Raw genomic sequence first — 26,831 nt, forward strand, 5'->3', positions numbered from 1 at the left:
TCGCAAATTTAAGGCCTGTGTGGGCTGCAGGGTGAGTAGTGAGAATTTGTTTTAAAAAGTAATATTAGCATTTTCTGATTACAAAAAAAGTAATATTAGCATTTTCTCTTTATAAAATAAAGTACCATTTTCTATTCATTTCCTGGACTATGGAGAGTATAACAAGACAGTACCTTTTCTTTCTGATAACTGAAAACATTGTTAATAGAAAAAAGGCAGCATAGCCTCTAAAGAAAACCTTTCTTTCCACAAGCCTCCTGGTCATAATCCCTCTGGGCCACCTGAGTGCATATAGCACTTCAGGGAGGACCACACGCCTGAGACAGCACTTCCTCTTTACCAGTGGAATCGGGTGTGAGTTGTGAAAGATGTGTGGTCGAAGGTCAGCATCTTTTGAGCATTTTTGTAAGACAAGAGAAGTGGACATTTGGAGCTCTCCCTTTAGGTCCCCGCACCAGCACTGCATATTCTTTACCATAGCCTCGCGGATGGGTGGAGTCATGCCAGCCGCACAGTAGTGACTCTTTCTTGTTGTTGCCGATGGAAAGGTTTGGATTTGGCTCACAGTGTGACTGTGTGATCAGTCATGGTGACAGTCACCTTGAGGTGACTGGTCACATTGTACCCTCAATTAGGAAGCAAGGAGAGATGAATGCTGGTCCTTGGCTCACTTCCTCCTTTTTATCCAGGCCAAGGCTCCAGTTCATAAATGGTGCCAACCACATTTAGGGTGAGGTGTCCCCCTTCAGGTAAACCAATCTGGGAACTCCTTCACAGGCACCCAGAGCTTTGCCTCCTGGGTGATTCCGGATACAGTCCAAGCAAACTGTGATATTATCATAGACTGTTTAACCCTAACCATTTGAAGTTATAACGTGACATTTATGCTGTCTCTATCTTACAGTGTATTATTTGATGCTTCTCAGTTATTTAATGTTTTGGCAATTTCTTTTCAGATTCCAGGCGAGTAGCATTATGTAGCTTTAGAACATTTATGACCCTGACTCTCTCTGTCTCTGCCTGTCTCTGTCTCTTTTGTATATGAATGTACTTTAAGAAGACAGAAAGCAACTCCCAGGAGTCTGTTTTTTCTTTTCTTCAAGTAGATTCCAGGGGTTGAACTTTGACAGCTAGTCTCTCTGCATGCTAAGCCATCTTGTCTTGAAGGCCATTGTACGCTATGGCTGTTCTTGTCCTTCCCCTTGTGGGTTGAGAAACCCATATTCTCTTGACTTCTGTTGGTGTGACACACCCTCTTGTTGAGGGCTTGGTGTGAGAACTCTTGTATTGCAGGAGATGGGGTTCTTTGGGAGGTAAGCATGTCACCACAGATGACATGGGGGTCTGTCAGGCACCTGGTCTGTTCTGTTGGTAACTTGCTTGGTGGCATCAGGATGCTTAGGTGATCTCCTTTGCACATCTACTTTTTGTTTATGTGTGTGCATGTGTATCTGCCTCTTCTCATGTGCACAGGAGTGTTTGTGGAGGCCAGAGAGGGCAGTGGGTCCCCTGAAGCTGGAATTGCAGGTGTTTGTGAGCTGCCTGATGTGGGTGGGTGTTTGGGAACTGGACTCAGGACCTTTGCAAGGAGCAGCAGGCTCTCTTACCCACTGAGCCCTCTTTCCAGCCCTTTTTTATTTCTCTTAAGATGTTACTGAAGCCACAGTTTTTATAAAACTCTGTTATTTTCCAGTGTCCAGCCTTAGTGGGTAGGTAGTTTGGTGCCTGTGCCTAAGTTGGCACACACTTTGTGTTTGAAGTGTCTCTTTCCATTTCTTCCAGCCTTTTCAAACTGGGCTGTCTACCATGGCTAATGTTAGGCTAATCCATGTTAGCTTTAAGACAACTCTTAACCATTTGACTTGAAAGCACAAACGTTGTTCTTAATTTTGACAAGGTATCAAAGTGTTGTCTCTTCTGGTCTCTCCGTCTCTGTTTCTATCTCTCTGTATTTCTGTCTCTGTCTCTATCTCTGACTCTTTCTGTAAGTCTGACATCAATGCTGGCAATCACTCTGCAATTGTCTTTACTTACTTGCTTAGGCAGACCTTTTCATTGACTCTGGAGCTCACTGAGTTGGCTAGCCTGGATGGATAGTGAGCCCCAGGGAGCCTCCTGTCCCTGTCTCCCTTTGATTACATATATATGTGTGTTACCCAGCATGGCTTTTTATGTGGGTTCTGGATATCTGAACTCAGGTCTCATCCTTGGACAGCCAGCAGTGTACCAAAGGAGCCATCTCCCCAGCTCCCTTTTCCCTCCTTAAACTCAGCATTTCTCCAGCAGCAAACTGAGTTCTTCAGAGAGTTCTGCCACGTCCTTTAAAGGCAGTGAATCAGTCTGTGTCTACCAGGCATATTTTGTTCTGGTTTTGATATTCTTGCTTTGTTTTGTTTCCACAGAGGAAGGTTCTGGCCTGGAGGAAAATGGCTTCAGCTGGGGAGACTATCTGGAAGAAACAGGCACCAGGGCGGCGCCACACTCATCCTTCCGGCATGTATGTTAAGCATCGCATGCCCTTCCGGTCTGTGGGAGGGAAGGTGAAGGATCTGTTGGGTGATTCAGGAGCCAGTCAGAAGAGAAGAATGAAGAGAAGTGGAAAGGCAGATAAGATCTTACAGGAGGAAGGCAATATGGGCTAGCTGCACACAGAACAGGCCACAGTTGGGTTCTTAGAAGCCAGCGAGTTAGGCAAGAGGTTACATTAATGTCTTCTTAGTAGGTGTAGTGACTGTGCATTTTTTTAATAATGAGGTGACATTTGGGGCTGGGGACTTGGCTCAGTTGATAGAGTGCTTTCCTGATAGCATAAAACCCTGGGTTTGATCCCCAGCACAGCCTAAAATTGGATGTTGTGGTGCATATGTGTAATTCCAGCACTGGGTGGAGGCAGGAGGATTAGAGTTCAATCTCAGGCTATATAGGCATCTCGAGGCGAGCCTGAGCTACTTGAGATTCTTTTTTAAAAGTTGATATTTTACTTATGAAAAGCCACACTAGAGTTTTCGAGGCTTTGGAGGAACGATAAATCAGGTGGGAGGAATCACGATAGATATTCTGAAAATGTCTCACCAAGGTCATTCTCCTTAATAATATCTGTTTGTATAATTTGGCTAGCATGTCCACTGGCGGACAAACACCAGGAAAAATGAACACGAGTTCTTGGCAGATTATTCTTAGGTGTGAGCTCTTGTTTCTATAGCTCTAGCATGAGAAGATGATGTTCTCCAAACCCAAGCTCTTATGCATGACAATTGTTTCAGCAAATAAAATTTTACTTCGGAGAGACATGTTTTCTCATCACATGACCCCAGCAGCAGCTCCACCTTCTTTTTTTTTTTTTTTTTTTTTTTTTTTTTTTTCATTTTCTTTTTTTTATTAATTAATTTATTTTTTTTTTTTATTTATTTTTTTATTCTTTTTTAATTAAAATTTCCACCTGCTCCCCGTTTCCCATTTCCCTCCCCTCCTCCCAAATATTGCCCCCTCCCCCCACTCCCCTCCCCCTATCCCCACTCCTCTTCTCCTCCCCCCACACCATTCCCCCTCCCTCTCGATACTGAAGAGCAGTCCAAATTCTCTACCCTGCGGGAAGACGGAGGTCTTCTATCTACGTCCAGGAAGGTGAGCTTCTAAACAGGCTAAGCTCCCACAAAGCCAGTTCATGTATTAGGATTGAAACCTAGTGCCATTGTCCTTGGCTTCTCATCAGTCTTCATTGACCGCCATGCTCAGAGAGTCCGGAATCAACCCATGCTTATTCAGTCCCAGACCAGCTGGCCTTGGTGGGCTCCTAATAAATCAGTTCCACTGTCACAGTGGGTGGGTGCATCCCTCGTGGTCCTGATTTTTTGCTCTTGTTCTCCCTCCTTCTGCTCCTCATTTGGACCTTAAGAGCTCAGACCGTTGCTCCAAATTGAGAATCTGTCTCTACCTCGATCCATCGCCAGATGAAGGTTCTAAGGTGATATGCAAGAAATTCATCAGTATAGGATAGGGTCATTTCAGGTTCCCTCTCCTTAGTTGCCCAAGGTACCAGCTGGGGACATATTCCTGGACACCTGCGAACCCCTCTAGAGTCAAGTCTCTTGCCAGCCCTAAGATGGCTCCCTTAGATAGGATATATACTTCGCTGCTCCCGTATCCATCCTTCCTATATCCCAACCATCCCAATCCCCCGAGCTCCTCCCATCCTCCCCTTCTCATATTTCTCATCCCATTTCCCCTTTGCCCCATGCCACCTCACCCGCAAGTTCCCAGTTTTTGCCCTGCAATCTTGTCTACTTCCCCCTCTCCATGCGGATGACTATATGATTTTCTTTGGGTTCACTTTCTTATTTAACTTCTATAGGATCACACATTATATGCTTAATGTCTTTTATTTATGGCTAGAAACCGATTATGAGTGAGTACATCCCATGTTCCTCTTTTTGGGTCTGGGATACCTCACTCAGGATAGTGTTTTCTATTTCCATCCATTTGCACGCAAAATTCGAGAAGTCATTGTTTTTTACTGCTGAGTAGTACTCTAATATGTATATATTCCACACTTTCTTTATCCATTCCTCCATTGAAGGGCATCTAGGTTGTTTCCAGGTTTTGGCTATTACAAACAATGCTGCTATGAACATAGTTGAACAGATACTTTTGTCATTTGATGTGGCATCTCTTGGGTATATTCCCAATAGTGGTATTACTGGATCTTGGGGTAGGTTGATCCCAAATTTCCTGAGAAATCGCCACACTGATTTCCAAAGTGGTTGCACAAGTTTGCATTCCCACCAGCAATGAATGCAGCTCCACCTTCTTAAGCTTCTTTTTGGCTCCTTAGCTGAAATAAGAGAGCCACACCAAGCTCTTCTTGGAAGTGAAGTGTTCTTTCTTTCTTTCTTTCTTTCTTTCTTTCTTTCTTTCTTTCTTTCTTTCTTTCTTTCTTTCTTTCTTTCTTCCTTCCTTCCTTCCTTCCTTCCTTCCTTCCTTCCTTCCTTCCTTCCTTCCTTTCTTTCTTTCTTTCTTTCTTTCTTTCTTATTAAATTTGTAAGATTGCACCCCTCTTTTCTTCCCTGTGCTCCTCAAGCTATGGTTTAGTGTGATCATGGTTGTAGCCACGTAGTGACGCCAGGGGCCACATTTTCAAGCACAGCTGAAGCAATCCTCCTCTGGCTTATACTGTTAGGATCATGACCCTCCAGAAGCCAGGCCGACAAGATACTGCGATGGCCTGGTGATTTCCTTAAGGCAGTTCGGGAAAAAAAGATGAGTGGCCGACAATTTCCCCCCTTTTTATCTGCACGGTGAAGTCATGTCTTCAGGAATGAGTCACCGACAGTCTCTTGACTCATCACTTCTCTCGTGTCCCTTTCAGTTGAAGTAGATGCCACCCAATGGTGAAGGCCTTGATGAACATGGCTCATTCTCCAGGATGCCTGTACTCCTGAAGGCTGATGCAGGCATCTACCCTTCCAGGTGTAGACGGTCCTGTGGGCAAGACTGAGAAGAAAGGTAGCCTCAGTCTCACAGATCACAGTTCATGGTCCCATTGCCTTCTTGGCTGGGGAATGCTAAGACATCCAGGCTGCAAAGATTTTTTTATTTTTGTTTTTCATCCCAGTGGTGGCTCCTGGAACACAGAAAAATTGAATTACTTGGAGAGTATGTAGCTGTGATTGAGATATGTTGCTCATTGAACTCAGGATCTTGGGAGCCTTTGTTCAAAAACACTAGCTCTCACTTTTTTTTTTTAAAATAGGGTCCCATGTAGCCCAGTGTAGTCTCAAACTTTTCATGTAGCCAAGAATCACTTTGAACTTCTGCTCCATCTGCCTCCACCTGCCTGTTTTTTCTTATTCTTTCTCTTTTTTTCTCTCCCTCTCCTTTCCCTCCCTCCCTCCTTTCCTCCCTCTCTCCCTCCCTTTTTCTTTTCTCCTCATTTCCCCCTCTTTCTTCTTTAATGGTATAGTGCTGGGGCTCAGACTCAGAACTTCTGCATGCTGGGCAAGCATCCTGCCAACTGAGTCCCCTTGGTGTTTTTTGAGACAGAGTCTATTTGTGTAACCAGGTTGACCTAAATTTAGGGTATTTGTGCTTGGCCTCTAGACTGTTGGAATGACGGGTGTGTACCACCATTCCTGGCTCATTCACTTTTTGTAATATTGGTTTCATACTGAAATGACCAACTGTTGAATTTAATGGGTGAAACAAAATTTGTCATGAAAATCCACTTTATCTTTCCTTTGAACGTGGCAGAGGACTTAGCCTTGCATTGGAGACTCATGTTCCATTTGTCTTAAATGCATGCCTATGTTAGGGCAGCAGAAATACTGTTTTAAAATGCCATCTGCTTGACTAGTTCTTGAAATCCTTTGAGGTGCATGGCTAGTGTGATTATGGTTTTCTTGTGTTTCTGATATTTCAAGGTGGAGATCAGCATTCAGAGTAACTTCCAGCCGGGAATGAAGTTGGAGGTGGCCAATAAGAACAATCCAGACACTTACTGGGTGGCCACGATCATCACCACCTGTGGACAGCTGCTGCTTCTGCGTTACTGTGGTTATGGGGAAGACCGAAGGGCTGACTTCTGGTGTGACGTGATCATAGCAGATCTACACCCTGTGGGGTGGTGCACACAGAACAACAAGGTGTTGATGCCCCCGGATGGTGAGCTTATATATCGAAGGCTTTGATATCAAAGAGGTTGCTTTTCATGATTCCTGTCCTTACTGAAGGGACAGAGAGAATCATCTAGAAAATTGTGGATCTGTTTAGTGCAAAAGTTTATCAGTTCTTTAAAACATCTGCACATTATTATCTAATGGATGCTGTTGGGTGGGTGGTGTGGATGCTGTGGGGTAGGTGGTGGTTTACTATCTTGTGGATGCTGTGGGGTAGGTGGCGGTGGGACTTTGTTTACTAGAAATGGTATTGATCTTCAATCAGTTGGATCATATAGGGGGAAAAAGGTTCAAGACCAATTCTCAGGTTGTCTTTGGATGGTAGTGGATAAAGTTAAGCTGGATGTGTGTGTTTGTGTGTGTGTGTGTGTGTGTGTGTGTGAGAGAGAGAGAGAGAGAGAGAGCTACTCTTTTGGGATTAGATGTCTTGCTTTTACTTTTCTACCATTTTAGAGAATTGACATTTTGAACAAACATTTTTTTTGTTAAAAATTAATTTATTTTGAATTATGTGTGTATGTGAGTGTCTCTGTGTAGCTGAGTGCACATGATTTTAGGAGCCCAGAAGAAGGCAATGGATCCCCTGGAGCTGGAGTTGTAGGTGATTGGATTGTGAGCCACCTGACTTTGGTGCTGGGAACCGAGCTTGAGTTTTTCACTGTAGCAGTACATGGTCCTAACCACTGTGCTGCTTCTCCGAACCCCCTACATTGATTTTTTTTTCCCATAAGTTTGCCTGTTTGCTTTCTTTTCTCTTCCTGTCCCTTGCTTTTGACAAGATCTTACGTAGCCCAGACTGATGACCTTGCCTCTGATCTTTCTGCTTCGACTTTGTCAGTGCTAAGATTACAGACATTTTTCACTACTGCCCCACTTAATGCCATGCTGGGGATTGAACCCAGGGCTTCCTGCATGTCTGGCAAACACTCTACCAACTGAGCCACATCCCTAGCCCTGCACTTAGTTTTTGACCTTTCTTGCTGTGGGAAGACTGAGGTTATGGGACAGGAAGACAGCTAAACTGATGAGGACTGAGATGACTCAAAGCAATGGTGCGGGCTCATATAGACTTGAGATCAGTTTAGTCCCCGCAAGACAATGGTTCCCTGTTGGGGCAGGTTTTCTCCCAGGAGACATCTGGCAATGTCTGGAAGTACTCTTTTGGCCCTGATGGAAGGAGATGCCGCCAACACCTAGTGAGACCAAGCCAGACCCTGAGCCTCCTCCAATGCACGGGGCATCTCCACAATTAAGTATTATCAGGTCAACCTCTCTGAAGTGCTGAAGTTGAGGACTCCTGCTGGGGAGGAAGGCATTGAAGAAGCTCCTATGGGTCTGTGAGAGCTGAGTTCAATCAAGTATTTGACTCTGATCTCTGTTGCATTGTGTGATTATAGCATCGGTGGTACCCAATGGCTTTGATGCTGTGTCCCAAGGGTATTTCATGATCTTTGTACCCAGATGGCTGCCCTTCCTTTGGAGTAATCTCTTTCCCTCTCTTTCTCCATCTTTCTTCCCCTCCCTCTCTCCCATCTCCTTTCCCTTCTCCCTGTCCTTTTCCTTCTCTCTCGCCCTCACTTTTCTTCTTCTCTTCCATCTCCTGTATCCTTTGCTCCCCACCCCAAACTCCGGTATGATTTTTTATTATATGAAAGAATGATCTGTGGCTTTTATTTCATCCCTTTGTTATGCATAATTGATGGCTTGCTAAAGAGGGGTCATCCAATTGGCTGAGGCTTAAGAGTTGCTTTTCTGTGACATTTGTTGGGGTTGAATCCATTGCCTTGACCTCAGCTGACATTATGACCCCTTATTGTCTCGGAAGAAAGAGAGAGGGCATCCTTTTGGATCTTTGTGTCTGTTCTGTCCTATGCCTGGAACTACTTGCCTCCTTTCTCCTCTTTTCCCACTGATCCCTGAGGTCAGAACTGATCTGTGCTCACAAACACGTCTGTTGGGACCTTGGTGTCGCTCACATCTCAATTATGTGTGTGTGTTTAATGTAACTTAATTGATTAATTAATGTTACAAGGACTTTGAGAATATTAAGCAAATGCTCTACCACTGAGCTGTGCCCTGGCCCTGTATAATTATAAAACATAATTCATGTATTGTAAACATTTGTCTAAGTTCAGTGATTTTTTTTTTTCTATATTCACAAGATTCTTCAATTAGTGTTACTATCAAGGCCTGGGATGTTTTTTATCTCTCTAAAGTTATTCTCCATTCTCATCTACTATCAATCTACCTTTTTATGTAAAACAAATCACATTTTAAAATTTTATTTGTATGTGTGTGTTTGTATGAGTGTATGCAAGTGCACACACATGTATATGTGCGGAGATCAGAGGACAACATACAGGAGTCAGTTCTCCCTATGTGGCTGGCAGGTTTGGCAGCAGGCAGCTTTGTCCACTGGAGCATTTTGCTTCCTCTCCCCAGCCTGGTGGTTGCGCTTTACAATAGCTGCTTTGTGACCACATCTCCAGAGCTCTGGCGTTCCAATGTTAGTGCTCTAAGAGCTCCTGGGTTCACTTGGGACGGTCTCTGCTGTCCCAGGGGAGACAAGGCACAGTCAATTCATCAGGTCCCCTCTCTCACTTGGAAGAAAAATATGGCAGTTGTCAAAGTCTCAGAAACACGATCAAATTTGTATCCGGCAGACTCTGTGCTATTAGCCAAGACAGAGATGCCTTTAAAATGACAAGATGAAAATGAAAAATGGAGAAAAACCTAGAAAAAGGGAGACCATTAATTTGATGGAAAGATGAGCAATCTTTTCAAACAACAGCGAGCTATGTTAGCTTGAGGATTTCTTCAGTGCTGTCTTGTAGAGAACTTAAAACAATTTACTATGTAATCAATATGACTTGGGAATCTTTAGTTTGGAGAACAAAGTCAGGAAATAGCAGGTTCATGGGGCAAGAGGTTTTATTGATTTCGGTGGGGGAGGAGTAATTATTGCTTCATAATCAGAGGCCGCAGTTGTTCTACAGGGACTGGGAGAATCTGTGCTTTGAATGGGGATTTTTATCGTATGGTTTTCTTAGTGAGTTAATACTATAAATGCTGCAACTGTGCCTGGATGATCTTTATCTTTGTTGTAATTGAATTTAAATGGCATTGCAAAATATGAAATAGCAATCCAGGACCCTAATGTTTCTGTCTGAAAGGCTCCATGGTGATGTGGAGCTTGTACGTACACATGAGGGGTGTGTGTGTGTGTATATGCATGTACCTGTGTGTAGACTAGAGGACAAGCTTGGCTGTCTTTCCTCTGTCCACTGTGTTGTTTTTTATTAGACAGGATCTCAGTTGGCCTTGGGCTCTTTGATTAGGCTAGGCTGGTGCAGGGAGCCCAGGGGAACTGCTTTCACCACTACTGGGATGATAAGCCCATGCTGCCAGGCCTGGGTTCTGGAGATCTGGTTTATTTGTTGAGCTTGCAAAGCAAGAACTTTACTGACAGTTATCACTTCAGCCCAACTAAGGCTTTTTACAGGTACCAGGAATCAAAGTGAAGAAGGGGTGTTGCAGTAGACTAGAAGATCTGAGCTCTTAGGAGAATCTACCACCAACTTGGCTCCGAGTCCCTCAACCCTCTCCAGCAGTCTATCTTTGAAGTGAGGGTTTCTGTATTGTAATCTCAGGGAGCTATCTGGTCCATCCTTTCTGCATTTGTGATTCCAGTTAAAGGAGGAAAGTGTGACTGCTTACTTTTCTCTTTTATGAATGCAGTATGGAGTTTGTTTTAGGATTAGGATCCATGCATGTCAGCTTGGAATCTATGAAAAGCATAGGAAAAAAAATGCCTGTGTCTCTGTTGGACGATGGTTTTATTTCCGTTGCTGTGCTGAGATCTCCTAGCAGAAGCCACATGGAGAAGAAAGGGTTGATTTGATTCACAATTCCAGGCTGCAGTCCGTTGTAGATGGCGAAGTCAACACAGGGACTGAAAGCGTCACACCCAGTCAAGAACAGTGAGAGAATTAACGCTTCCTCGCCTGCTCCCAATACCCAGGGTCTATCAAGTGAGATGAAGTCACTCACATTTGGCGTGGCTCTTCCTACTTCAGCTAGCACTAGCATTAGTCCCCACAGACATGTCTGCAGAACAACCTGATCTAGACAGTTCCTCAATCAACTCTCACTTTAGGTGATTTGAGATGGGATGTGTTCACAATTAAAAACTAACAACCGTGCATGTCTAGGATAGGATACGCTTGTGACTGCCTGGGCAGAGTGTCCTTTAATCAATAATTAGGGAGTTTAGTTCCCCTTCAATCTAGAGAACTAAGAGTTTCTAGTTCTGCAATGAGTGATCGGGGAACCAATGATAGCTTGGAGCTTGGAGTACATGGGTTTTTGCCTACCGTTTCGTGGGAGGAGAAAAAGAAGGTCCCTCCTCAGGCTGAAGTTACAGGGTTCAAGGTCTTTTCATTATCTAAAGTTGTCTCTGCATCAATAAGAGAGCAACTTGATTGATTCATTGTTTGATACAAGGTTTTTATGGGGTGCTAGCGACTGAACTCACGACTTTGTGCTAAGCAAACACTATACCAACTGAGAGCTACATCCCCGAATCCAGATTTTATTATTTTAGATGCCAGTTTGATGGGGCCCAAAGACTGTGTTTTCCTGCTGCACTCTTTTAGCTTGAGCTTTGAATGGATGTAGGACTTCATAAATATGTTAAATGTTAGGAGGGAAAATCAGCAGGGCAGCATTCCCAGTTCATGTCATTATGATGTGGTTCCCATCAGCAGTCAGAGGACTCCATTAACAAGGACATGCTCAAAGACAACTGGGTTCAGTGGCCAATTGGCCGTTGACAGTTCAGTTAGCGCTCCTGCTCCAGGGCTAACCAGCGCTAATCTTTCATATTAAAAGTATTAAGAGACGTACTACATTAAAGCCTCACTAAGTGCAGCGAGGGATTAGAGCGCCTATTAGCAGAGCAAAATGGAAAGCGTTTTGGCTTAGTAAATCAATAAGGCTTGATTTATTCATAAGTGTGCACCACGCTCGCAAAGGGCAGCTGCCAAATAATTATTGTTTATGGTGATAATGTACGGAAATCATTTAATCCAATGACTGTTTTCATTGTTATGTATTCAGACGTAGCAACATTACTTCTTAATGTCAGGGGCCCGGGAGCGTTGGTGCGCTGATGCTCTGAGTGGCTCCCATTGAATTCTTTGAAGGATGCTCCTGTGTGAGATTGCAGGTGAATATTTGTGGAGATGCAGGACAATAAAAGCCCTCGGCTTCTAAACAGGCAAGAATTTATGTGTGCTTTCGGCTGCTGCAATAAACGTGTTGGAATTACAGGGCCTTAGGAGTCCTGTCACTAATTTTTATTTTTGCCATTATTAAAATTTCTGTAATTTGAATTGCAAACACCTGCAGGCGCGCCAGAATGACTGTATTTACCATTTCAAAGTGGGATCACCCTTACCAGAGTTAGTTAATATATATAACTTATTTGAATAAAGGAATGTTTATTCATGAAGTGTGAGGAGAAAGCGCGAAGATGGCCTTATGTTTTGTGGGTAGAACTGCCAAGTTCTCTGGCGCGGTAAGCACTCTCGTTGGTTGTAAAGGAAGAGTTGCTGCTGGGCGGGACACAGCGCTAAAATGTCCTGACACAAGAACTCGCTTGTCCACAACCGTTAATTAACCATGACTGTGGGAAAGAGAATTTGATGTTTTATAAGACTACTAACTTTTAGTTTATCCTTTTTCTATTTGCGTGTGAGTGTGTGTGCGCGCGTGTGTGCATATGTGTATTTGTATATGTGGTGTGCATACATTTGAGCGGATGTGTGTGCATGTTTGAAGACCTGAAGGTGACACTGGGAATCATCCTCCATTTCTTTTCTCTACCTTATTCAATGACATAGGCTCCCTCACTCAGACCCAGAACTTTCTAATACGGCTACCCTCTGGGGATTCTCTGCATTCTGAGGATGGAGTGAACAGGCCAGGCTGCTCTGGCTACTTGATATTTACATAGATTCTGGAGATCCGAGCTCTAGGAGGCATTTAACCACCGACCCATCTCCCATGTAAGAGAATATTCATTTAAAATTTTCAAGATTTAAAAGGACATTTTAGTAATGTTAGTGGTACTTAAACACGTTTATTCCTTTGAAAATCTTGTTTATTAACAAAAATTACTGATGATTGTAACCTTAAGCGCACAATCCTCTTGCATCAGCCTCCTGAGTGCTAGAATTACAGACTTTTCCTACCGTGCCTGGCTAAGTTAGTCCCTTCTTTAATTGAACGTTTGAAGCAGGGAGACTCATTGACTATTAAATAATTTGATGTACAGAGTATGAAGCAATATTGGTACAAGAAAAGATAGAATGTATTTGATAAATATGACAGTAAATAAACAAATCACAGTTATTTTTTAAAAAAATCCTGTGGTCAAAAGTCACTTTTCTTATTTTTCAAAGTAGAGTCTTAGGCTCTAGCCTAGGCTTACCTGGACCTCACTGTGTGAATCACATTGACCTTGAACTTGTGGCGATCTTCTGGCCTCAGCCTCCTAAGTGTTGAGATTACAGGTGTGTGCCGACATGCCTGGCTCCAAAGCCAGCTTTTCAAAATGGTGTGTGAAAGAAGGACATGCTGGCAGGGAGCAAGGTAATTCTTCTATGTGGGCATGCAGTAGACCTTTGAAAAGAACTCTCATGGGTGTGAAGCCTTTTTGGGCAGGCGCAGAGCATGTATACACATGCACCTAGCTGTGTAGACACTTGCCATAGTGTAGATTAGATTGGAGTTGGCTTGTGAACAATCATGAGCATATATGTATGTGTATGTTTTGACTTAAACACTGAATCTTTTTTTTTTTTTTTTTGGATTTTCGAGACAGGGTTTCTCCGTAGCTTTTGGTTCCTGTCCTGGAACTAGCTGGAACTAGACCAGGCTGACCTCGAACTCACAGAGATCCGCCTGCCTCTGCCTCCCGAGTGCTGGGATTAAAGGCGTGCGCCACCACCGCCCGGCACAATGAATCATTTTCAAATAACATCATTAAAAGCTTAAATCTTTGGCTCTGACAAAAATAGAAAGGTGTGTAGACACAGTTGAATTTACATTCTACAGGGCAGCAATCACCTACAGCAGCCACCTCTTTAGATTGTCATTTGTTCCCTGGATCTTTTTATTCTGGCGAGTCTTATATGTTTATTCTTTGTGCCTGAGCATCAGACATGGAGACAAGAGGTTGCAGATGTCTTTGTACAATCTCCATGCATATGACCGCAGGCCTATCAATCCACGAGGAGCAAACTGTTAGATCATCAATCTCAAGCTTTCTCTCAGTTCAGAAATGTCTTGCTTAACCTGGCATGGTGGCACACACCTGTAATCCCAACACTTGGGAAGGTGGTGGAGGCAGGAAGATCAGTTGTTCAGAGCCAGCCTTGGTTACATGGCCAAGCTGAGGTCAACCTGGGCTACATAAGACCTTGTCTTAAAATAAAAATAAAAGTCTCATCTATAAGACTTCAAAGAAGTATGGCAAATGAGATCTATGAAAGGACTCCAACACAAACCAGAGCTAGAGTTGTGCTTTAGCTTTTGGGAGGAAAAACAACAGAGACCAGAGGAGTGGAAGCAGTTTTGATGGTTCCTATGTAAAGCAGAAACATTTATGAGTAAGTAATGAATACATTCTGTACCCTGTGGATTTCAAATCTTCAGATTCAACACAGCTCAAAAATATTAAAACAAAAAAATTTTCATATGTTCTGAGTGGGTACAGACTTTTGTATTCTCTAAATAAATAGTACGCAATAGCATCTATTTACATTGTCTCTGTATTGCATTGGGGTTATAGGTAATCTAGAGATGCCTACAAAGCACATGTCTAACTCTGTATGAAACTTCACCTAAGAATGGAGCATCCATGAATTCAGAGTCCCAGATTCCATCCCCTTTGAGCACCATGGGACAGCTGTACTTTTTCTATACAGTTCATCATGTCTAAATCTAATGATTCTCTCAACTCAGCCTTCTGAGTGCTGGGATTACAGGCATGGGTCTCTATGCCCAGCTAATCTTTTCTCTTGTGAATCCCTGTTTGGTGTTTATATTGACTCTTGACAGTTACTGTGTACTAGTCTCCCTTTATCATTGTCTTTCACAGTGAAAAATCAATCTGGAATTTTATGTTTGTAGCATACTGCTCCAATTAAAAGCAGAAATATATATATATATACATACATACACACATACATACATACACACACACATATATATATATATATAGTGTGTGTGCACATATGCTTGTGTGTGCTTGTATATGTGTGCAGGCATATCCACATGTATGTGTATGTCAATGTGGAGGACATAAGTCAACCTTAAGTGTCATTTTTCAGCCAAGAGCCACCTTGATTTTTGAGACAGGGTCTCTCATTGACCTGAGGCTGGTTGATTTGGTCTAGGCTGGTTGGTCAGTGGCATGCCTGTCCTGGCCCCCTAGTGTTGGGATGATATATATTTTTTAATGTGGCTTTGAAGGCAATGAACTCAGGCCATTGCATGTACAATAGATTCTTGGTTGAACTTAGCTATTGCTTCAGCCTTCCAAAGCAGACTATTTCTTACTGTGTGCCTATCTTTGGTCGTTCCAAATGCTTAACTCTATCCTTAGAAAAGCCATGTAAGTTGGCTGGTGGCATTTTCATTTCACATTCGAAGAGAATGTGGCTGGTCCTAAATCAGGGGATGTGTATAGATTTAAGCCAAGGGTGACTATTCCCAGTCTTGGAATCAATGATTGTGAAAAGGTCCGAGCATGGTGGTGTCAGCCATCGTTTGGTTTCTGGTAAAATTCTGTGAAGAAGCTTTTGTATGAGAATGGGCGAGCTTGGAATATTGCGAACACTCGCTGAGACAAGCCATCGGCCTCTTCTTATGATCTTTGAGAGCAGAGTGGGAAGCTGCTTGCCCGGAGTGTTTCCCATCTTGTCTTTTCTGGCGGCAAATAAACGGAAGAGCTGTGGTCTGGAACTTCTTTGGCGAACGGTAATCATGAAATTATGTAAAGTTATGTAAATTGGATCAGATGCTATTTGGGTTTTCCCTTGTTGCATGAAAACTGTAAGCGCAAAGCCAGGAGCAGATTTTCTTTTCTCGTGAGTCATAAGTGCACTTATTTTCTCCAGCTTCTCCATTGAGCGACATGTGTAATATAAAGCGAGTGTGAGTGTGGTTATGTGTGGACTAGTAGTGTGAGTTCATCCGGTGTGTTTCTTTGGCCTCTGGACACTCCCTCAGTTACCCTCTCTTTTATCTCCTTCATTGCCAGACCCCTGGTCTCATTTGGCCAATGCCTCCTGTTGCCCCTCCTCTTCCCTCATCCAGAGATTCTGTCCCTATCCTGCTTAGATGGCTCGGCCTAATGTGCACAGGGGCCTCAGCTCCCATCTGGCCCACTTCCTGCTCCAGGTGGACCTTCTAATGCCCCACATGTGCCTGAGGTTCATTCTTTGGGGAAGTCTCCTGGCACCTGCAACAGACAAATCCTCTGAACTCAGCTTGTTTGCTGAAACATTTGATGTTTGACTCCCCTACATCGTCCTCCTTTGTTTCCGCCCTGAGCCCCGAGTCTCCAGCACTGCCCACTGCTCTCTGTCGTGTTGCTGTCTTTCAGTTATTCCATTGGACTGGTGAGCTGTTGCCAGTGCGGTTTGGCGTTTTGGCCTTCAAAGCACACACCTCCTGTTTTTTTTATTAAAGCTCCCTCATGAATCGATGTTCCTGGCCATGTCTCCATGGCCACAGCCATTCTATGGTGATTCTTCCACTTCAGGGCTGTGCCTCTATTCTATGGTCAGATCTCCAGTCACGGTATGCCTTCATTCCAGACTGTCTGCGGCTCTTTCCCTCCGTTCTGCACACCTTCCAGAAGAGAGTTTGCCTTCTCATCCCAGCTGTGAGGGAAGGCTCAGTTTGCACATATCTTCTGAGCCTGGCATTATCTTAAGGCTCACTGAATACAACTTCCAATTCAAAGACTTGAGCACCAAGATGATGTGATTCAGAGATGGATTTAATATTAATTAGAATTTTCCATAGAAGCCGGGCGGTGGTGGCGCACGCCTTTAATCCCAGCACTCGGGAGGCAGAGGCAGGCGGTTCTCTGTGAGTTCAAGACCAGCCTGGTCTACAAGAGCTAGTTCCAGGACAGGCTCCAAAGCCACAGAGAAACCCTGTCTCGAAAAACCAAAAAAAAAAAAAAAAAAAAAAAAAAAGAATTTTCCATAGAGAAAGGAGTGATAGGATGCAAATATATATATGCACATATGTTCAAATGCACACACATACACATATCCACACACAATCCATCTATCCCTGCCTACATATCTTCATATATGCATATACACATGCACATATGTATATACACATACACACATATACATATATATTGGATTGGATTCTGCTAGTATGGTGAGTCTGAGATCAGATAGAAAGGACTGGAATATAAGACTCAAGCAAGGAGACTTTTAAAATTACAAGAAGCCATCTCCTGTACAAGTAGGCAGAGATGCTCCTGTTGGTGAAGCCCTAGGGCCTTTGCTGGGAAATTCCTTCTTACTAAGATAAATTGTGCCCGTTGTTCTGCTCCTGCCTTCAACTGATTTGGTGAGGCTCGCCCCTGTGAGGGAAGCAGTCGGCTTTATTCAGAGTGCTGAGTCTGGGGACTGTGAATTGTGATGTTAATATCATCAGAGTGAAGGGAAAAAAAATCAGTGGCCAAATTATTTCTCCAAGAGCTCATAACTATGACGGCATTTGTTCGTGGAAAGTATCGTTTTGCAGTAACACTGAGTTGGAGAAATACCCCTTCCCCTGTTTTTGGTTCTACTTATGATCCCAGCTATCCTACTGAATCAGTAGCATTGGCCAGAGTTGTATATATTAGCTGGTGAATATTTCATCATATTGAACAAAACTGGATTTTTATATCATACTAATTCATGTTACTGTCACATGTATCAATGTCACTCCAGAAAGGATGTGGGTGAAAGACAATTTGATTTTTTTTCAAGTTGACAGTAGATAGACCTGGATTCATCGATAGAATTGCATAGTTTTATTTTTTATGAGCACATTTAATTAAAATCAGTTGTGAAAAAATATAGACAAATTATTTAACTTTGCTTACCTGTCTTAGAATTAGGACATCCATAGTAAAAATTAAAATTCACATATGTTAGTAGGTAGATTTAAATGGTAAGCTAATAGATATTCTGTGTAGTAGTGGTTAGAAAGAAAATGGATTGAAAGAATCTATTTTCTGGGATACAGCTCAGTTGGTAAAGTGTGTGACTAGAATTCATGAGGATCTGGGTTTGAGTCACATAAAATTGGGCATGTTTGTACTCCTAGCACTCAGGATGCAGAAGCAGGAGGATCAGAAATCCAAGGTCATCCATGGCTGCATAAGATCCCCTCCCTGCATGCATCTATATAGATAGAGATACTACTTTAAAGTTTAGTTCCTTTAGTTTGAAGTTTTTGATGAAAAATATTAAGATGATAAAGATTTTTGTGAATACAACATGTTATGCCAAAGTCTTGACTTTTCTTAACTTGACAATAGTTTTGCTGAAATGACGGCAAAACGAAGTCAATATATTTTTTAGAAAAAAGATACAATTGCCTGTGAGTTAGGGAATCCTTATTTTGTTTCTCATCTAAATGTTGCTGGCCTATTAGTACACTATCCAGACTTGGCTCATAATTACATTCAGTAATCTTTGGCATTTTGCCAACTTCGTGTGTCATATGTGTGATAGCTTGTGTTCTCTCTCTCTCTCTGTGTCTCTCTGTCTCTCTCTTTCTCCTTCCCTCACTCCTTTATAGCTGTGGTGTTATGTATATGTGTGCTATGTGTAATGTGTATATGGGGATGCATGTCCCTCCCCGTGCTGTCCCCCTACTCAGTTGCTAGTAGGAAAACTGGAGCTGACGCAGAGAGACATTGCAGCAATGGGTAGTAAGTCTCGTGACTACCAGCAGCTGCTTCGGGGTCCCTTTAGTGCTGGGGTCATGTACATGCTAAACATGTGCTCTATCACAGGGTGATGCCCTCCAGTTGATTCTCAGACAACATTGCTGTTGCCATGGAAGCAGAAACATTTTGCTATCAGTCTATGGGTAGTTGTCTATTGAGGGCTTGCATTTTCTGTTCTTGTTGAGACCATGTGATAAAGTAATTATTAAGCTTACTAAGATTACTAATTATTAATTGAAACCCAAATGTAATACAATCAACTTTAAGCCAATCCCACCCCCTTCTTTACAATGGCTAATCCCCTGGGATAGCATTCTCATATACTTTTAAATTTTAATTCAATTTAATTTTAATTTATTAAGCTTTATTTTCAGTGTCAGCATGTGGAATAATGAGTAAGATTACGGCATTTTTACAGTACTTTGTTCATTGTGATGTGTGTAATTAATGATGTAGAAACTTCATATTAATTTTCATAGTTGCGGAAGCTGAACTCTCACCACCAGAGAGTAAGGGTTCCTCTTTCCCTCACATGGTCTCTGGCATTCATTCATTTGCTAGAGGCCAAGACTGGGATGAGATAAAGCAGTTTGAATTTGCATTCCTCTGATGCCTAACCATCTAGTTTAACCATTGATGACCACTGTAAATACTTCGCAGCTTTCAGAGTAGTGTAGAGTGGAAAGATCTAGCGTCAGCATGATTTTCTTCTTCAGTGTCAAAGGCCTTTACTTCAGTCTTTCCTTAAAATGCTGTGACAGGGACATGTGACCCGCAAGAGCCCGCATTCTGACAGCGTCCACCTATACAGCTGTGAAGGTACCCCTGTCCTTGGCACCCTCATCCTCCCAACCCCCGCTTCTTGTGTCATCTTATTAGCCCAAAATTCTTCTTTCAGCTGTAGCCACTGTCCAGAGTACTGACAAAAAAGTTGTTCTTTTCCTGTTACCTGAGAATTTGGGTTATAGAACCTTCAAAACAGTTTTGCTTTCTGTTAAAGTTGTTTATAGATACAAGTTCTCATTCATCTGATTGTACAGATAATGACTTTTGCACATTTAGTAATCAGAAATACTTCTGTCTGGATTCCCTTTAACACTTGAATGTATGAATTTGGATGAGGTGTCTCATTTCTAAACTGTCCGACCCTCAATCTCTCGGGTATGGATTGGGGCTGAAGATTGGGGTCTGTTGATCATTTTGTATATTAAATCTGATTTGCATAGATTTTCCAGGGCGGCGCTGAGACTGTAGGAGACAATAAGAAATTTGTATTTTCCCATCCGTCATTCTTTTGCTTGAGGTGGTCTTTTATTCACTTTTTAATTTCTTAGAAAACCCTGCATAGTTAAAGCCCAGGAGGTTTTTTTTTGCAGATAAGAACTAAAGTCTCTGAGCTAAACCAACAAAAAATGCAATGCTACCTAATACTAGTGTTTATGTGTAGTGTATTGGAGAGCTCTGTTGTGTGTGGCCATGCATGTGTGTGAGCATGCGCATGTGTACAGAGGAGGCCAGAAGACTCTCATTCCTCAGGAGCTGTCAGCCTTATTTTTAGACAGGGTCTCTTTATGGTCTGGAGCTTGCCCATTAGACCAGACTGATTGACCAGTAGCCAAGGAAATCTATTATGTATACCTCCCTCTGTTAGGGTTACTGTCTCAAGCTACAACTCCTGGGTATTTTAGGTGGGTTCTGGGGATGCTTGCAAGGAATGCATGTTGTTAACTGAGCCTTCTTCCACCCCCCCCCCCGGAGATCTTTCTGTAATCTTACTGTGCTCATATATGTATATAACAGCAATTGTATTTGGTTCTAAGACCTGGTTCATATTGGCATTTGCATATGAGAAGCTGGGAGAACTAACAGGTCATGCTTGTATCAGAAATAAATGACAACCGTCAGCCTGATTGGGATAACTGGATGCTACGTGCAAGAGCAATAAATGCCTCTTGCCAAAGGAACGGATAGCCCACCCATAGATCTGGAGGCTGTGGGCTAATTACAGACCCAAATGTCAGCCATGACATAATGAAGCAAAAGAATTGAATTTTATAACTCAGTGTTCAGGAAAGTTCAGATTTCTAGCTACCAAGGAGGAAGAAGTAGGAAGCCCTAGCAATGACTGATCTCAGGAGTGGGAGGGTCTGGTGTAGAGAAAAAGAGGGGTCTTAGGAAATATCTCTCTTTGAAAGACAAATGCTTGGGAGTTCACACGCGTGATAGAACTTTTCTCAGGTATTAGGACAATAACAGTCTTCTGACTTTTTAAACATGGTAAAATCCCGAGGCCAGCATCATGAGTGTGCTGCTATTGACCTGGCACATGCGTGTTTAGTTAAACACTGTGTACTTTGATATATACTGAACTGTGGTGTTGATCACCTGGGAAGTCGTTTAGCAGGCAAGGGGCAAATGCAAGGGAGCTGTCATGGTTGTTAAATGGGGCTTACCTGGAAGGATTGCATCACGTGTATGTTGCCTCCAGATGGAGAATCAGTGGTCCATCCATGTTTCAGTCTGAGGCGTTGGGTTGGCCAGAACAAACAAGACCCTCATCAACATAATTCCTGTATGCTAGTTGCCATTGCATAGCAGTGAGCAAATTCATGACAGAAACAATGTAAATGAGATTATTATTAACAATTATTTTAGCTCACAGTCACAGATGGTTCATGCCACCCAGAGTAGCTGGGTAGCACACCATGGTAGATGGGATTGTGAGATGGTGGAAATCTAGTTAATTTATGGCAGCCAGGAAGCATAGAGCAAGACAGAAGGGACTAAGGATAACATGGCCCCGAGAATCTATTCTCAGTGGCTTACTTCCTCTAGGGAGGCCCCACTTCCTGAAGTGTGTTTCCACTGGATTCTCAAACAGCTGGACCAAATGTATTCAAAACATGACCGTGTCCTGCGGAGCACATTTCCTATTTAAACTGTTTCAGGCCCCCTTAGGAAGAATCTTGAGCCAGGAGAGTGTTCTTGGCTAGGAGACCTAGTGGGAAGGATCAAGGCATCTTCTGGCCTCACTGGGTAGGTAGACATGACTGTTGAGTCTGGGAGGGTAGGCATGAAATACCCATGACTACCTGAACGAAACAAGCTTGGGAGAACAGGCATGTCCTGGCTCTGATGGCTTCTTTCAGCTTAGGACCCACTTGTGAATGAGAGCCTTCTGGTCTCTTTGAGAAAGTAGTGTACATGGGGTTTTCTAGAACTTGGGTGATGGTACCTTTGGTCCTGAAGATACAGTCTCTAAGCATTAAGTGTTCTAGCTAGGTGATGGTTGAAGATTGGTGAAGACAGCTAAAGGACTCTGGAGGGTAAAGGGCATCCCAGGACCATGATGCTATGCTGGTGTGTGCTTTAGTCTCCTTCAAGTGCAAAGCAGTAGCTCCAAGAGCCAGAACCAAGGCAGTTTTGGGATTGAACGCTGAGGGCTGCTGGATTAAAATAGGCAGTCGAGGGACTGAGGGACAGTTCCAAACATTTGGAAATTGAGCTGGTGCAGTTTTCAGTGACTAGATGGTTTTTGTTTTCATGTATATGATCTCTGGGGCTAAGAAAGGGGCCTGGGATTCTCTCTGCTGTGATTTCATTTGTGGGAAATTAAAAATGCACTTGAGATTTCAGAATCAAAGCAGAATGGGGACCAGCGAGGAGACAGGTGGTCCCTATAGGTGATGTTGTCCAGTCTCCCACTGCAGTGTCTCATCCTTACCCTGATGAGGAGGCTGCCATTCCTATACTTTCGAATTTATGGGCTTCGAGGAACTTGGTGTGTTCTTGCATGCCTGTAATTCCAGTGCTCAAGAGGTGATGCAGGATTGTGAGTTCAAGGCCATCTTCAGTCACATAGTGAACTCCTCTTTTAAAGAGAAAGAGACAAAGCTAAACTTCAGTAAACCGTGTCTGTTGTCCAGTGTTATTGCTACTCTGAGTGTACTAGAGACCCAAGAGTCGCGGCATTGGAAGGCTGTCTTGTCTCGTAAAAGGTTAATGTTGAAAATGATATGCTTTGTTATCCATAGACTAGCACAAATTTCCTCTCGTTTATGCCCAACAGCTTTTGGAATTGTGTAATTACACAAAACAAGGCACAGTTGTTGTTTGAAATGTTTCTGCGGTTTGCGGTAAGCCTGCGAGCTGATGTTTCTAGAGATTTCATCAGAGGGAGGGCCGAGGAAGTGAAGAGAAATTGGATTTTGAGGAGTTTTATAATTACTTGTTTGATTATCCCTTATCAAGGAGCAGAGATGCTGTTGAACATAGTTGATTAAACAATGTAAAAATTTTAAAAAGCTCATAACGGCCTATTTATATAGCAGTTTGGAAAAGACTCGCCTAGAACATATAATGGATTCTAAGAAGTGAATAACCATTAAAGTAATCTGTAATTAATTTTTTTCCACAATGGATAGTTATGTCATCTCATGATCATCCATTCAGCCTGTTTCCCAGACAGTTTGGTGGTGAATCTCTTTTGAGACATCAGAAAGTAAGCAAGCTTCCAGTGCCTACACCCTTCCTCCCTACCCTCCAACACACAAACGTGGCCCACTAAAGATCGCCAGAGGCAATAGCGTGCGTAAGAACTTTTCCTCCACTACACTTTCCCCTCTTCCTTCCCTTCTTGCTTCTCTTCCTCTCTCCCCCTCCTGGACAGCTGTCACTGTTGCAAACTCACTTAGCTGAAAAGAACGGAGCAGGGCTTTCCTGTATACCAGGCTGGTCTCAGCTGCCTTGAACTCTTGATCTTCCTGCCTCCACCTCCTGAGTACATTGTGTACAATGAAGGCTATAGCATTGATTAACTTGTGATCTAATTGCTGTAGGAGGTGATTGTCTACTTAGACAATTAAGAATGATAATCAAGTGCTGCCTTTGCAGGCTTGAGCTATCATGCCTGGCTTAAATGGTATCGGGGACGGGGCCCAGAACTTCACGCATTCGAGGCAAGTACTCCAGCAACTGAGCATTGCCCCCAGCCTTGACCAAATGATTTCTTACAGTATTTTCTCAAGGACATAACACTGAGGGATCGAAGCGAACGTTATACGGCCGTGTATAGTTAAGTGTTAGATACAAAATTGGGTTAGAAATCAAAATTTACACTTTAATTTTGAAACAAAGAAGAATAACAGAATCTGGATATGAGGACTACAGGATTAACATTTCAGAGCCCTTTTCCTTGCCTGCAACATGGTAGGACACAAGTGTCATGCTAAGTCCTTGGAAATTTTAGTGTTTTTCATTTTGGGATAATCTCGGTGTTGGAAGAATAAGAATCACATTCCTATGTGTTCCTGTGCAGAAACAGATGAAGGGTTGGTGGCTAATCTTGGTTGTTGCTGTGACACTTCTGGGAAGAAGGAGCCCCAGAACTGCCTCCCTTACACTGGCCTATGGGCATATCTATGTGACATTTTCTTTTTTTTTTTTTTTTTTTTGGTTTTTCGAGACAGGGTTTCTCTGTGGTTTTTGGAGCCTGTCCTGGAACTAGCTCTTGTAGACCAGGCTGGTCTCGAACTCACAGAGATCCGCCTGTCTCTGCCTCCCGAGTGCTGGGATTAAAGGCGTGCGCCCAGGCTATGTGGCATTTTCTTGACTATTAATTGTTATAGGCGTGCCCAGCCCACTGTGGACGGTACCCTCCCTAGGCAGGAGGGCCTGGGCTCAGGTTCCTCCATGTTCTCTGCTTCAGTTCCAGCACCTGGATTCTTGGCTTCTGAACTTGGTTTCTAAATGCTTTCTTCCCCTAAATTGCTCTTGGCCATGCTTTTTATCAGAGTAACAGAGACAGAAGCTAGGACAAAGAGTGAGTTCCATTTAAGTCAAAGCTGATGCTTGAGTTTTCTGAGGGCCTGGGGATAGGGAAAGCAGATGACTTACTGCAGGACATTTGACTCTGAATGCATCCTGAGGGGGGGGGGATGGATGGATGGATGGATGGATGGATGGATGGATGGATATGTCACCTGGCCTCTTGGGCAAGAAGTAGGGTTCTTAGCAATTTCTATTCTCTCAGGGTCTCCTGGAACCTTCTTTGTCAAGCTCTTAACTTATTTTGTAGGTTTCTTTTTTCTATTGATTTCCCAAGACTACATCACAACCTTCTTTGACCATAGTTACTCAACCATAGCTCAAAAAATGTTAATTCTGAGAACTGGGATATTTGTTCATGCCAGAGCCCTTGCCTAGCAAGGGTGAAGGAAGTTCCACCCAACCCCCACCCCATTACCGCCAGAACAATTTGACTATAAATTATAGATAAATGAGAATTTCTGTGCTCCTTCTTCTTGGGTAGCCTACCTGTGTGTACAGCTCTAAACCATACCATGTAAAAAAACCTAGTTGAACATTAGAAAGACAAGACAACAAGCCAAATACATTCTTTCTCTGAAGCAGCTCACTGCATACCCAAACAGGATGAGGAATTAAACCAAGAAGGCATGAAAGGTTCCTTGACTAGTTTATGCCAATGAAAACCGACTGTAGCTTCCTTCAAAAGTGTATGAATAATTGTGCCTGACACGTGATCTTTGGATTGGCGGATGAGAGTAACAATAAAGACGAACAGTTTCTTGTCTCATTCTAAACTTGAACTCTCAGAGATTCTTACGTAGCGACCCACTCAGATACTCAGCTTCCACAGGACCTGTCAGTGTAGACATTGTCATCAATGTTGCTGTGGTTTCTGCTCTCTCCACTCTGTTGTCCCCATTCTCTGAATGGTGTGCCGCTGAGTTAGAGTATCAGCTTATCCCAGCTATGTGACTGTTGGTTCTTTTGCGGCCTTCTTTATTCTACTGATGGATTTTGACATATACTTCTATTTCCTCCTTGCTCCCCTTCACAGAGATATTAATGAAATTTTTAGAAGATGGTATGATGGTTTAATAAAATTAATGGCTTAGTGAAATTGTTTTTTTTTTCCCCCAATTTGTTCCCATAATGGCTTAAGTTTTGGTTCATTTAAGCAGTTATTTTATGATAGCTTTCGATAAAACAAAAGCAACGAAAATATTAGTGATTATATTTTAAAAACTGAAACCGAATAAATGAATGTTTCTTGGTAACTACAAGCGTTGTTCCTATATGAGTCAGTGTTGTGGTTTCTCAGTTGCATTCACTTCTCGATAGTTTCCCTTCCCCTGCAATCTATGACTTAAACTAACTCAGGCAAGCACATGCGCACATGCCTAACTTGCTGCGGTAGTTTTTATGTAAACTAACTTGTGTAATACCTACCAGTTTGCTTGCCATACAAACATGTGGTTCTCTGGATTGATATCTGTTTATTATTATTATTGAGGCTTGCATTTGAAGATCACTGAAAACACATAACAAATTATTTTAATGAGACAGTGAACTGTCTTCAAATTCTCAACTCTCTTTTGGCATATTCTGTTAAGTTGCATGCAACACAGTTTCTTACTGTGATTTATAGCTTTACCTTTTCATAGTGAATGGCAGAATGCCTCTCTAATTTTGCTTTGAAAGCTTTTTTTATTATGGGAAATTTAAGCATATCTAGTCACAGGCAAAACTTCATATGCTCTTTCTTCAACGTTAACCAGGATCAGTTCAGAGCCAACCTTTTGTTTCAACAATACGCCACCCACTTTCCCTGGCTTTTACTGCTTAAAAGCAAATTCTAGGCATCATATCAGTTCATCTGTACATATTTTAACATGTGTCTCTAATAGATAACTCTGCACATGTGTGCCTTGAATCATTGAGAAGTCATGGCAATTGAAAGGGAGGCTTTTTATTTATTTTCTAGATGGTTTTTAAGAAGTGGAGCCAAACGTTGATTTAAAAAACATTCCCCTAAGCCGGGCGGTGGTGGCGCACGCCTTTAATCCCAGCACTTGGGAGGCAGAGGCAGGTGGATCTCTGTGAGTTCGAGACCAGCCTGGTCTACAGAGCTAGTTCCAGGACAGGCTCCAAAACCACAGAGAAACCCTGTCTCGAAAAACCAAAAAAAAAAAAAAAAAAAAAAAAAAAAACACTCCCCTAGTGGAAGTTAAATGCCTCATCCGAAATCTGTGGAAAGAGTAAAACCTAAAATTAAATCAACACCTCTTCTCAGTGAACTTACCAAAAATTAAAGC

At 42.7% G+C, this 26,831-nt stretch overlaps 1 protein-coding gene across 1 annotated transcript in view; it reads left to right on the forward strand.

Moving 5' to 3' along the window:
* The window catches only part of Sfmbt2 (Scm like with four mbt domains 2), a 181,748-nt gene that overhangs the window by 29,236 nt on the left and 125,681 nt on the right, over window positions 1–26,831 (forward strand). Inside the window, exons 3-4 of the mRNA XM_057787878.1 lie at window positions 2,403–2,497; window positions 6,417–6,657. Coding sequence (XP_057643861.1) covers window positions 2,403–2,497; window positions 6,417–6,657 — 336 coding nt within the window. The remainder of the gene's footprint in view (window positions 1–2,402; window positions 2,498–6,416; window positions 6,658–26,831) is intronic.

The sequence above is a fragment of the Chionomys nivalis genome, chromosome 13, assembly GCF_950005125.1.
Source record: "Chionomys nivalis chromosome 13, mChiNiv1.1, whole genome shotgun sequence".
Lineage (NCBI taxonomy): Eukaryota > Metazoa > Chordata > Mammalia > Rodentia > Cricetidae > Chionomys > Chionomys nivalis.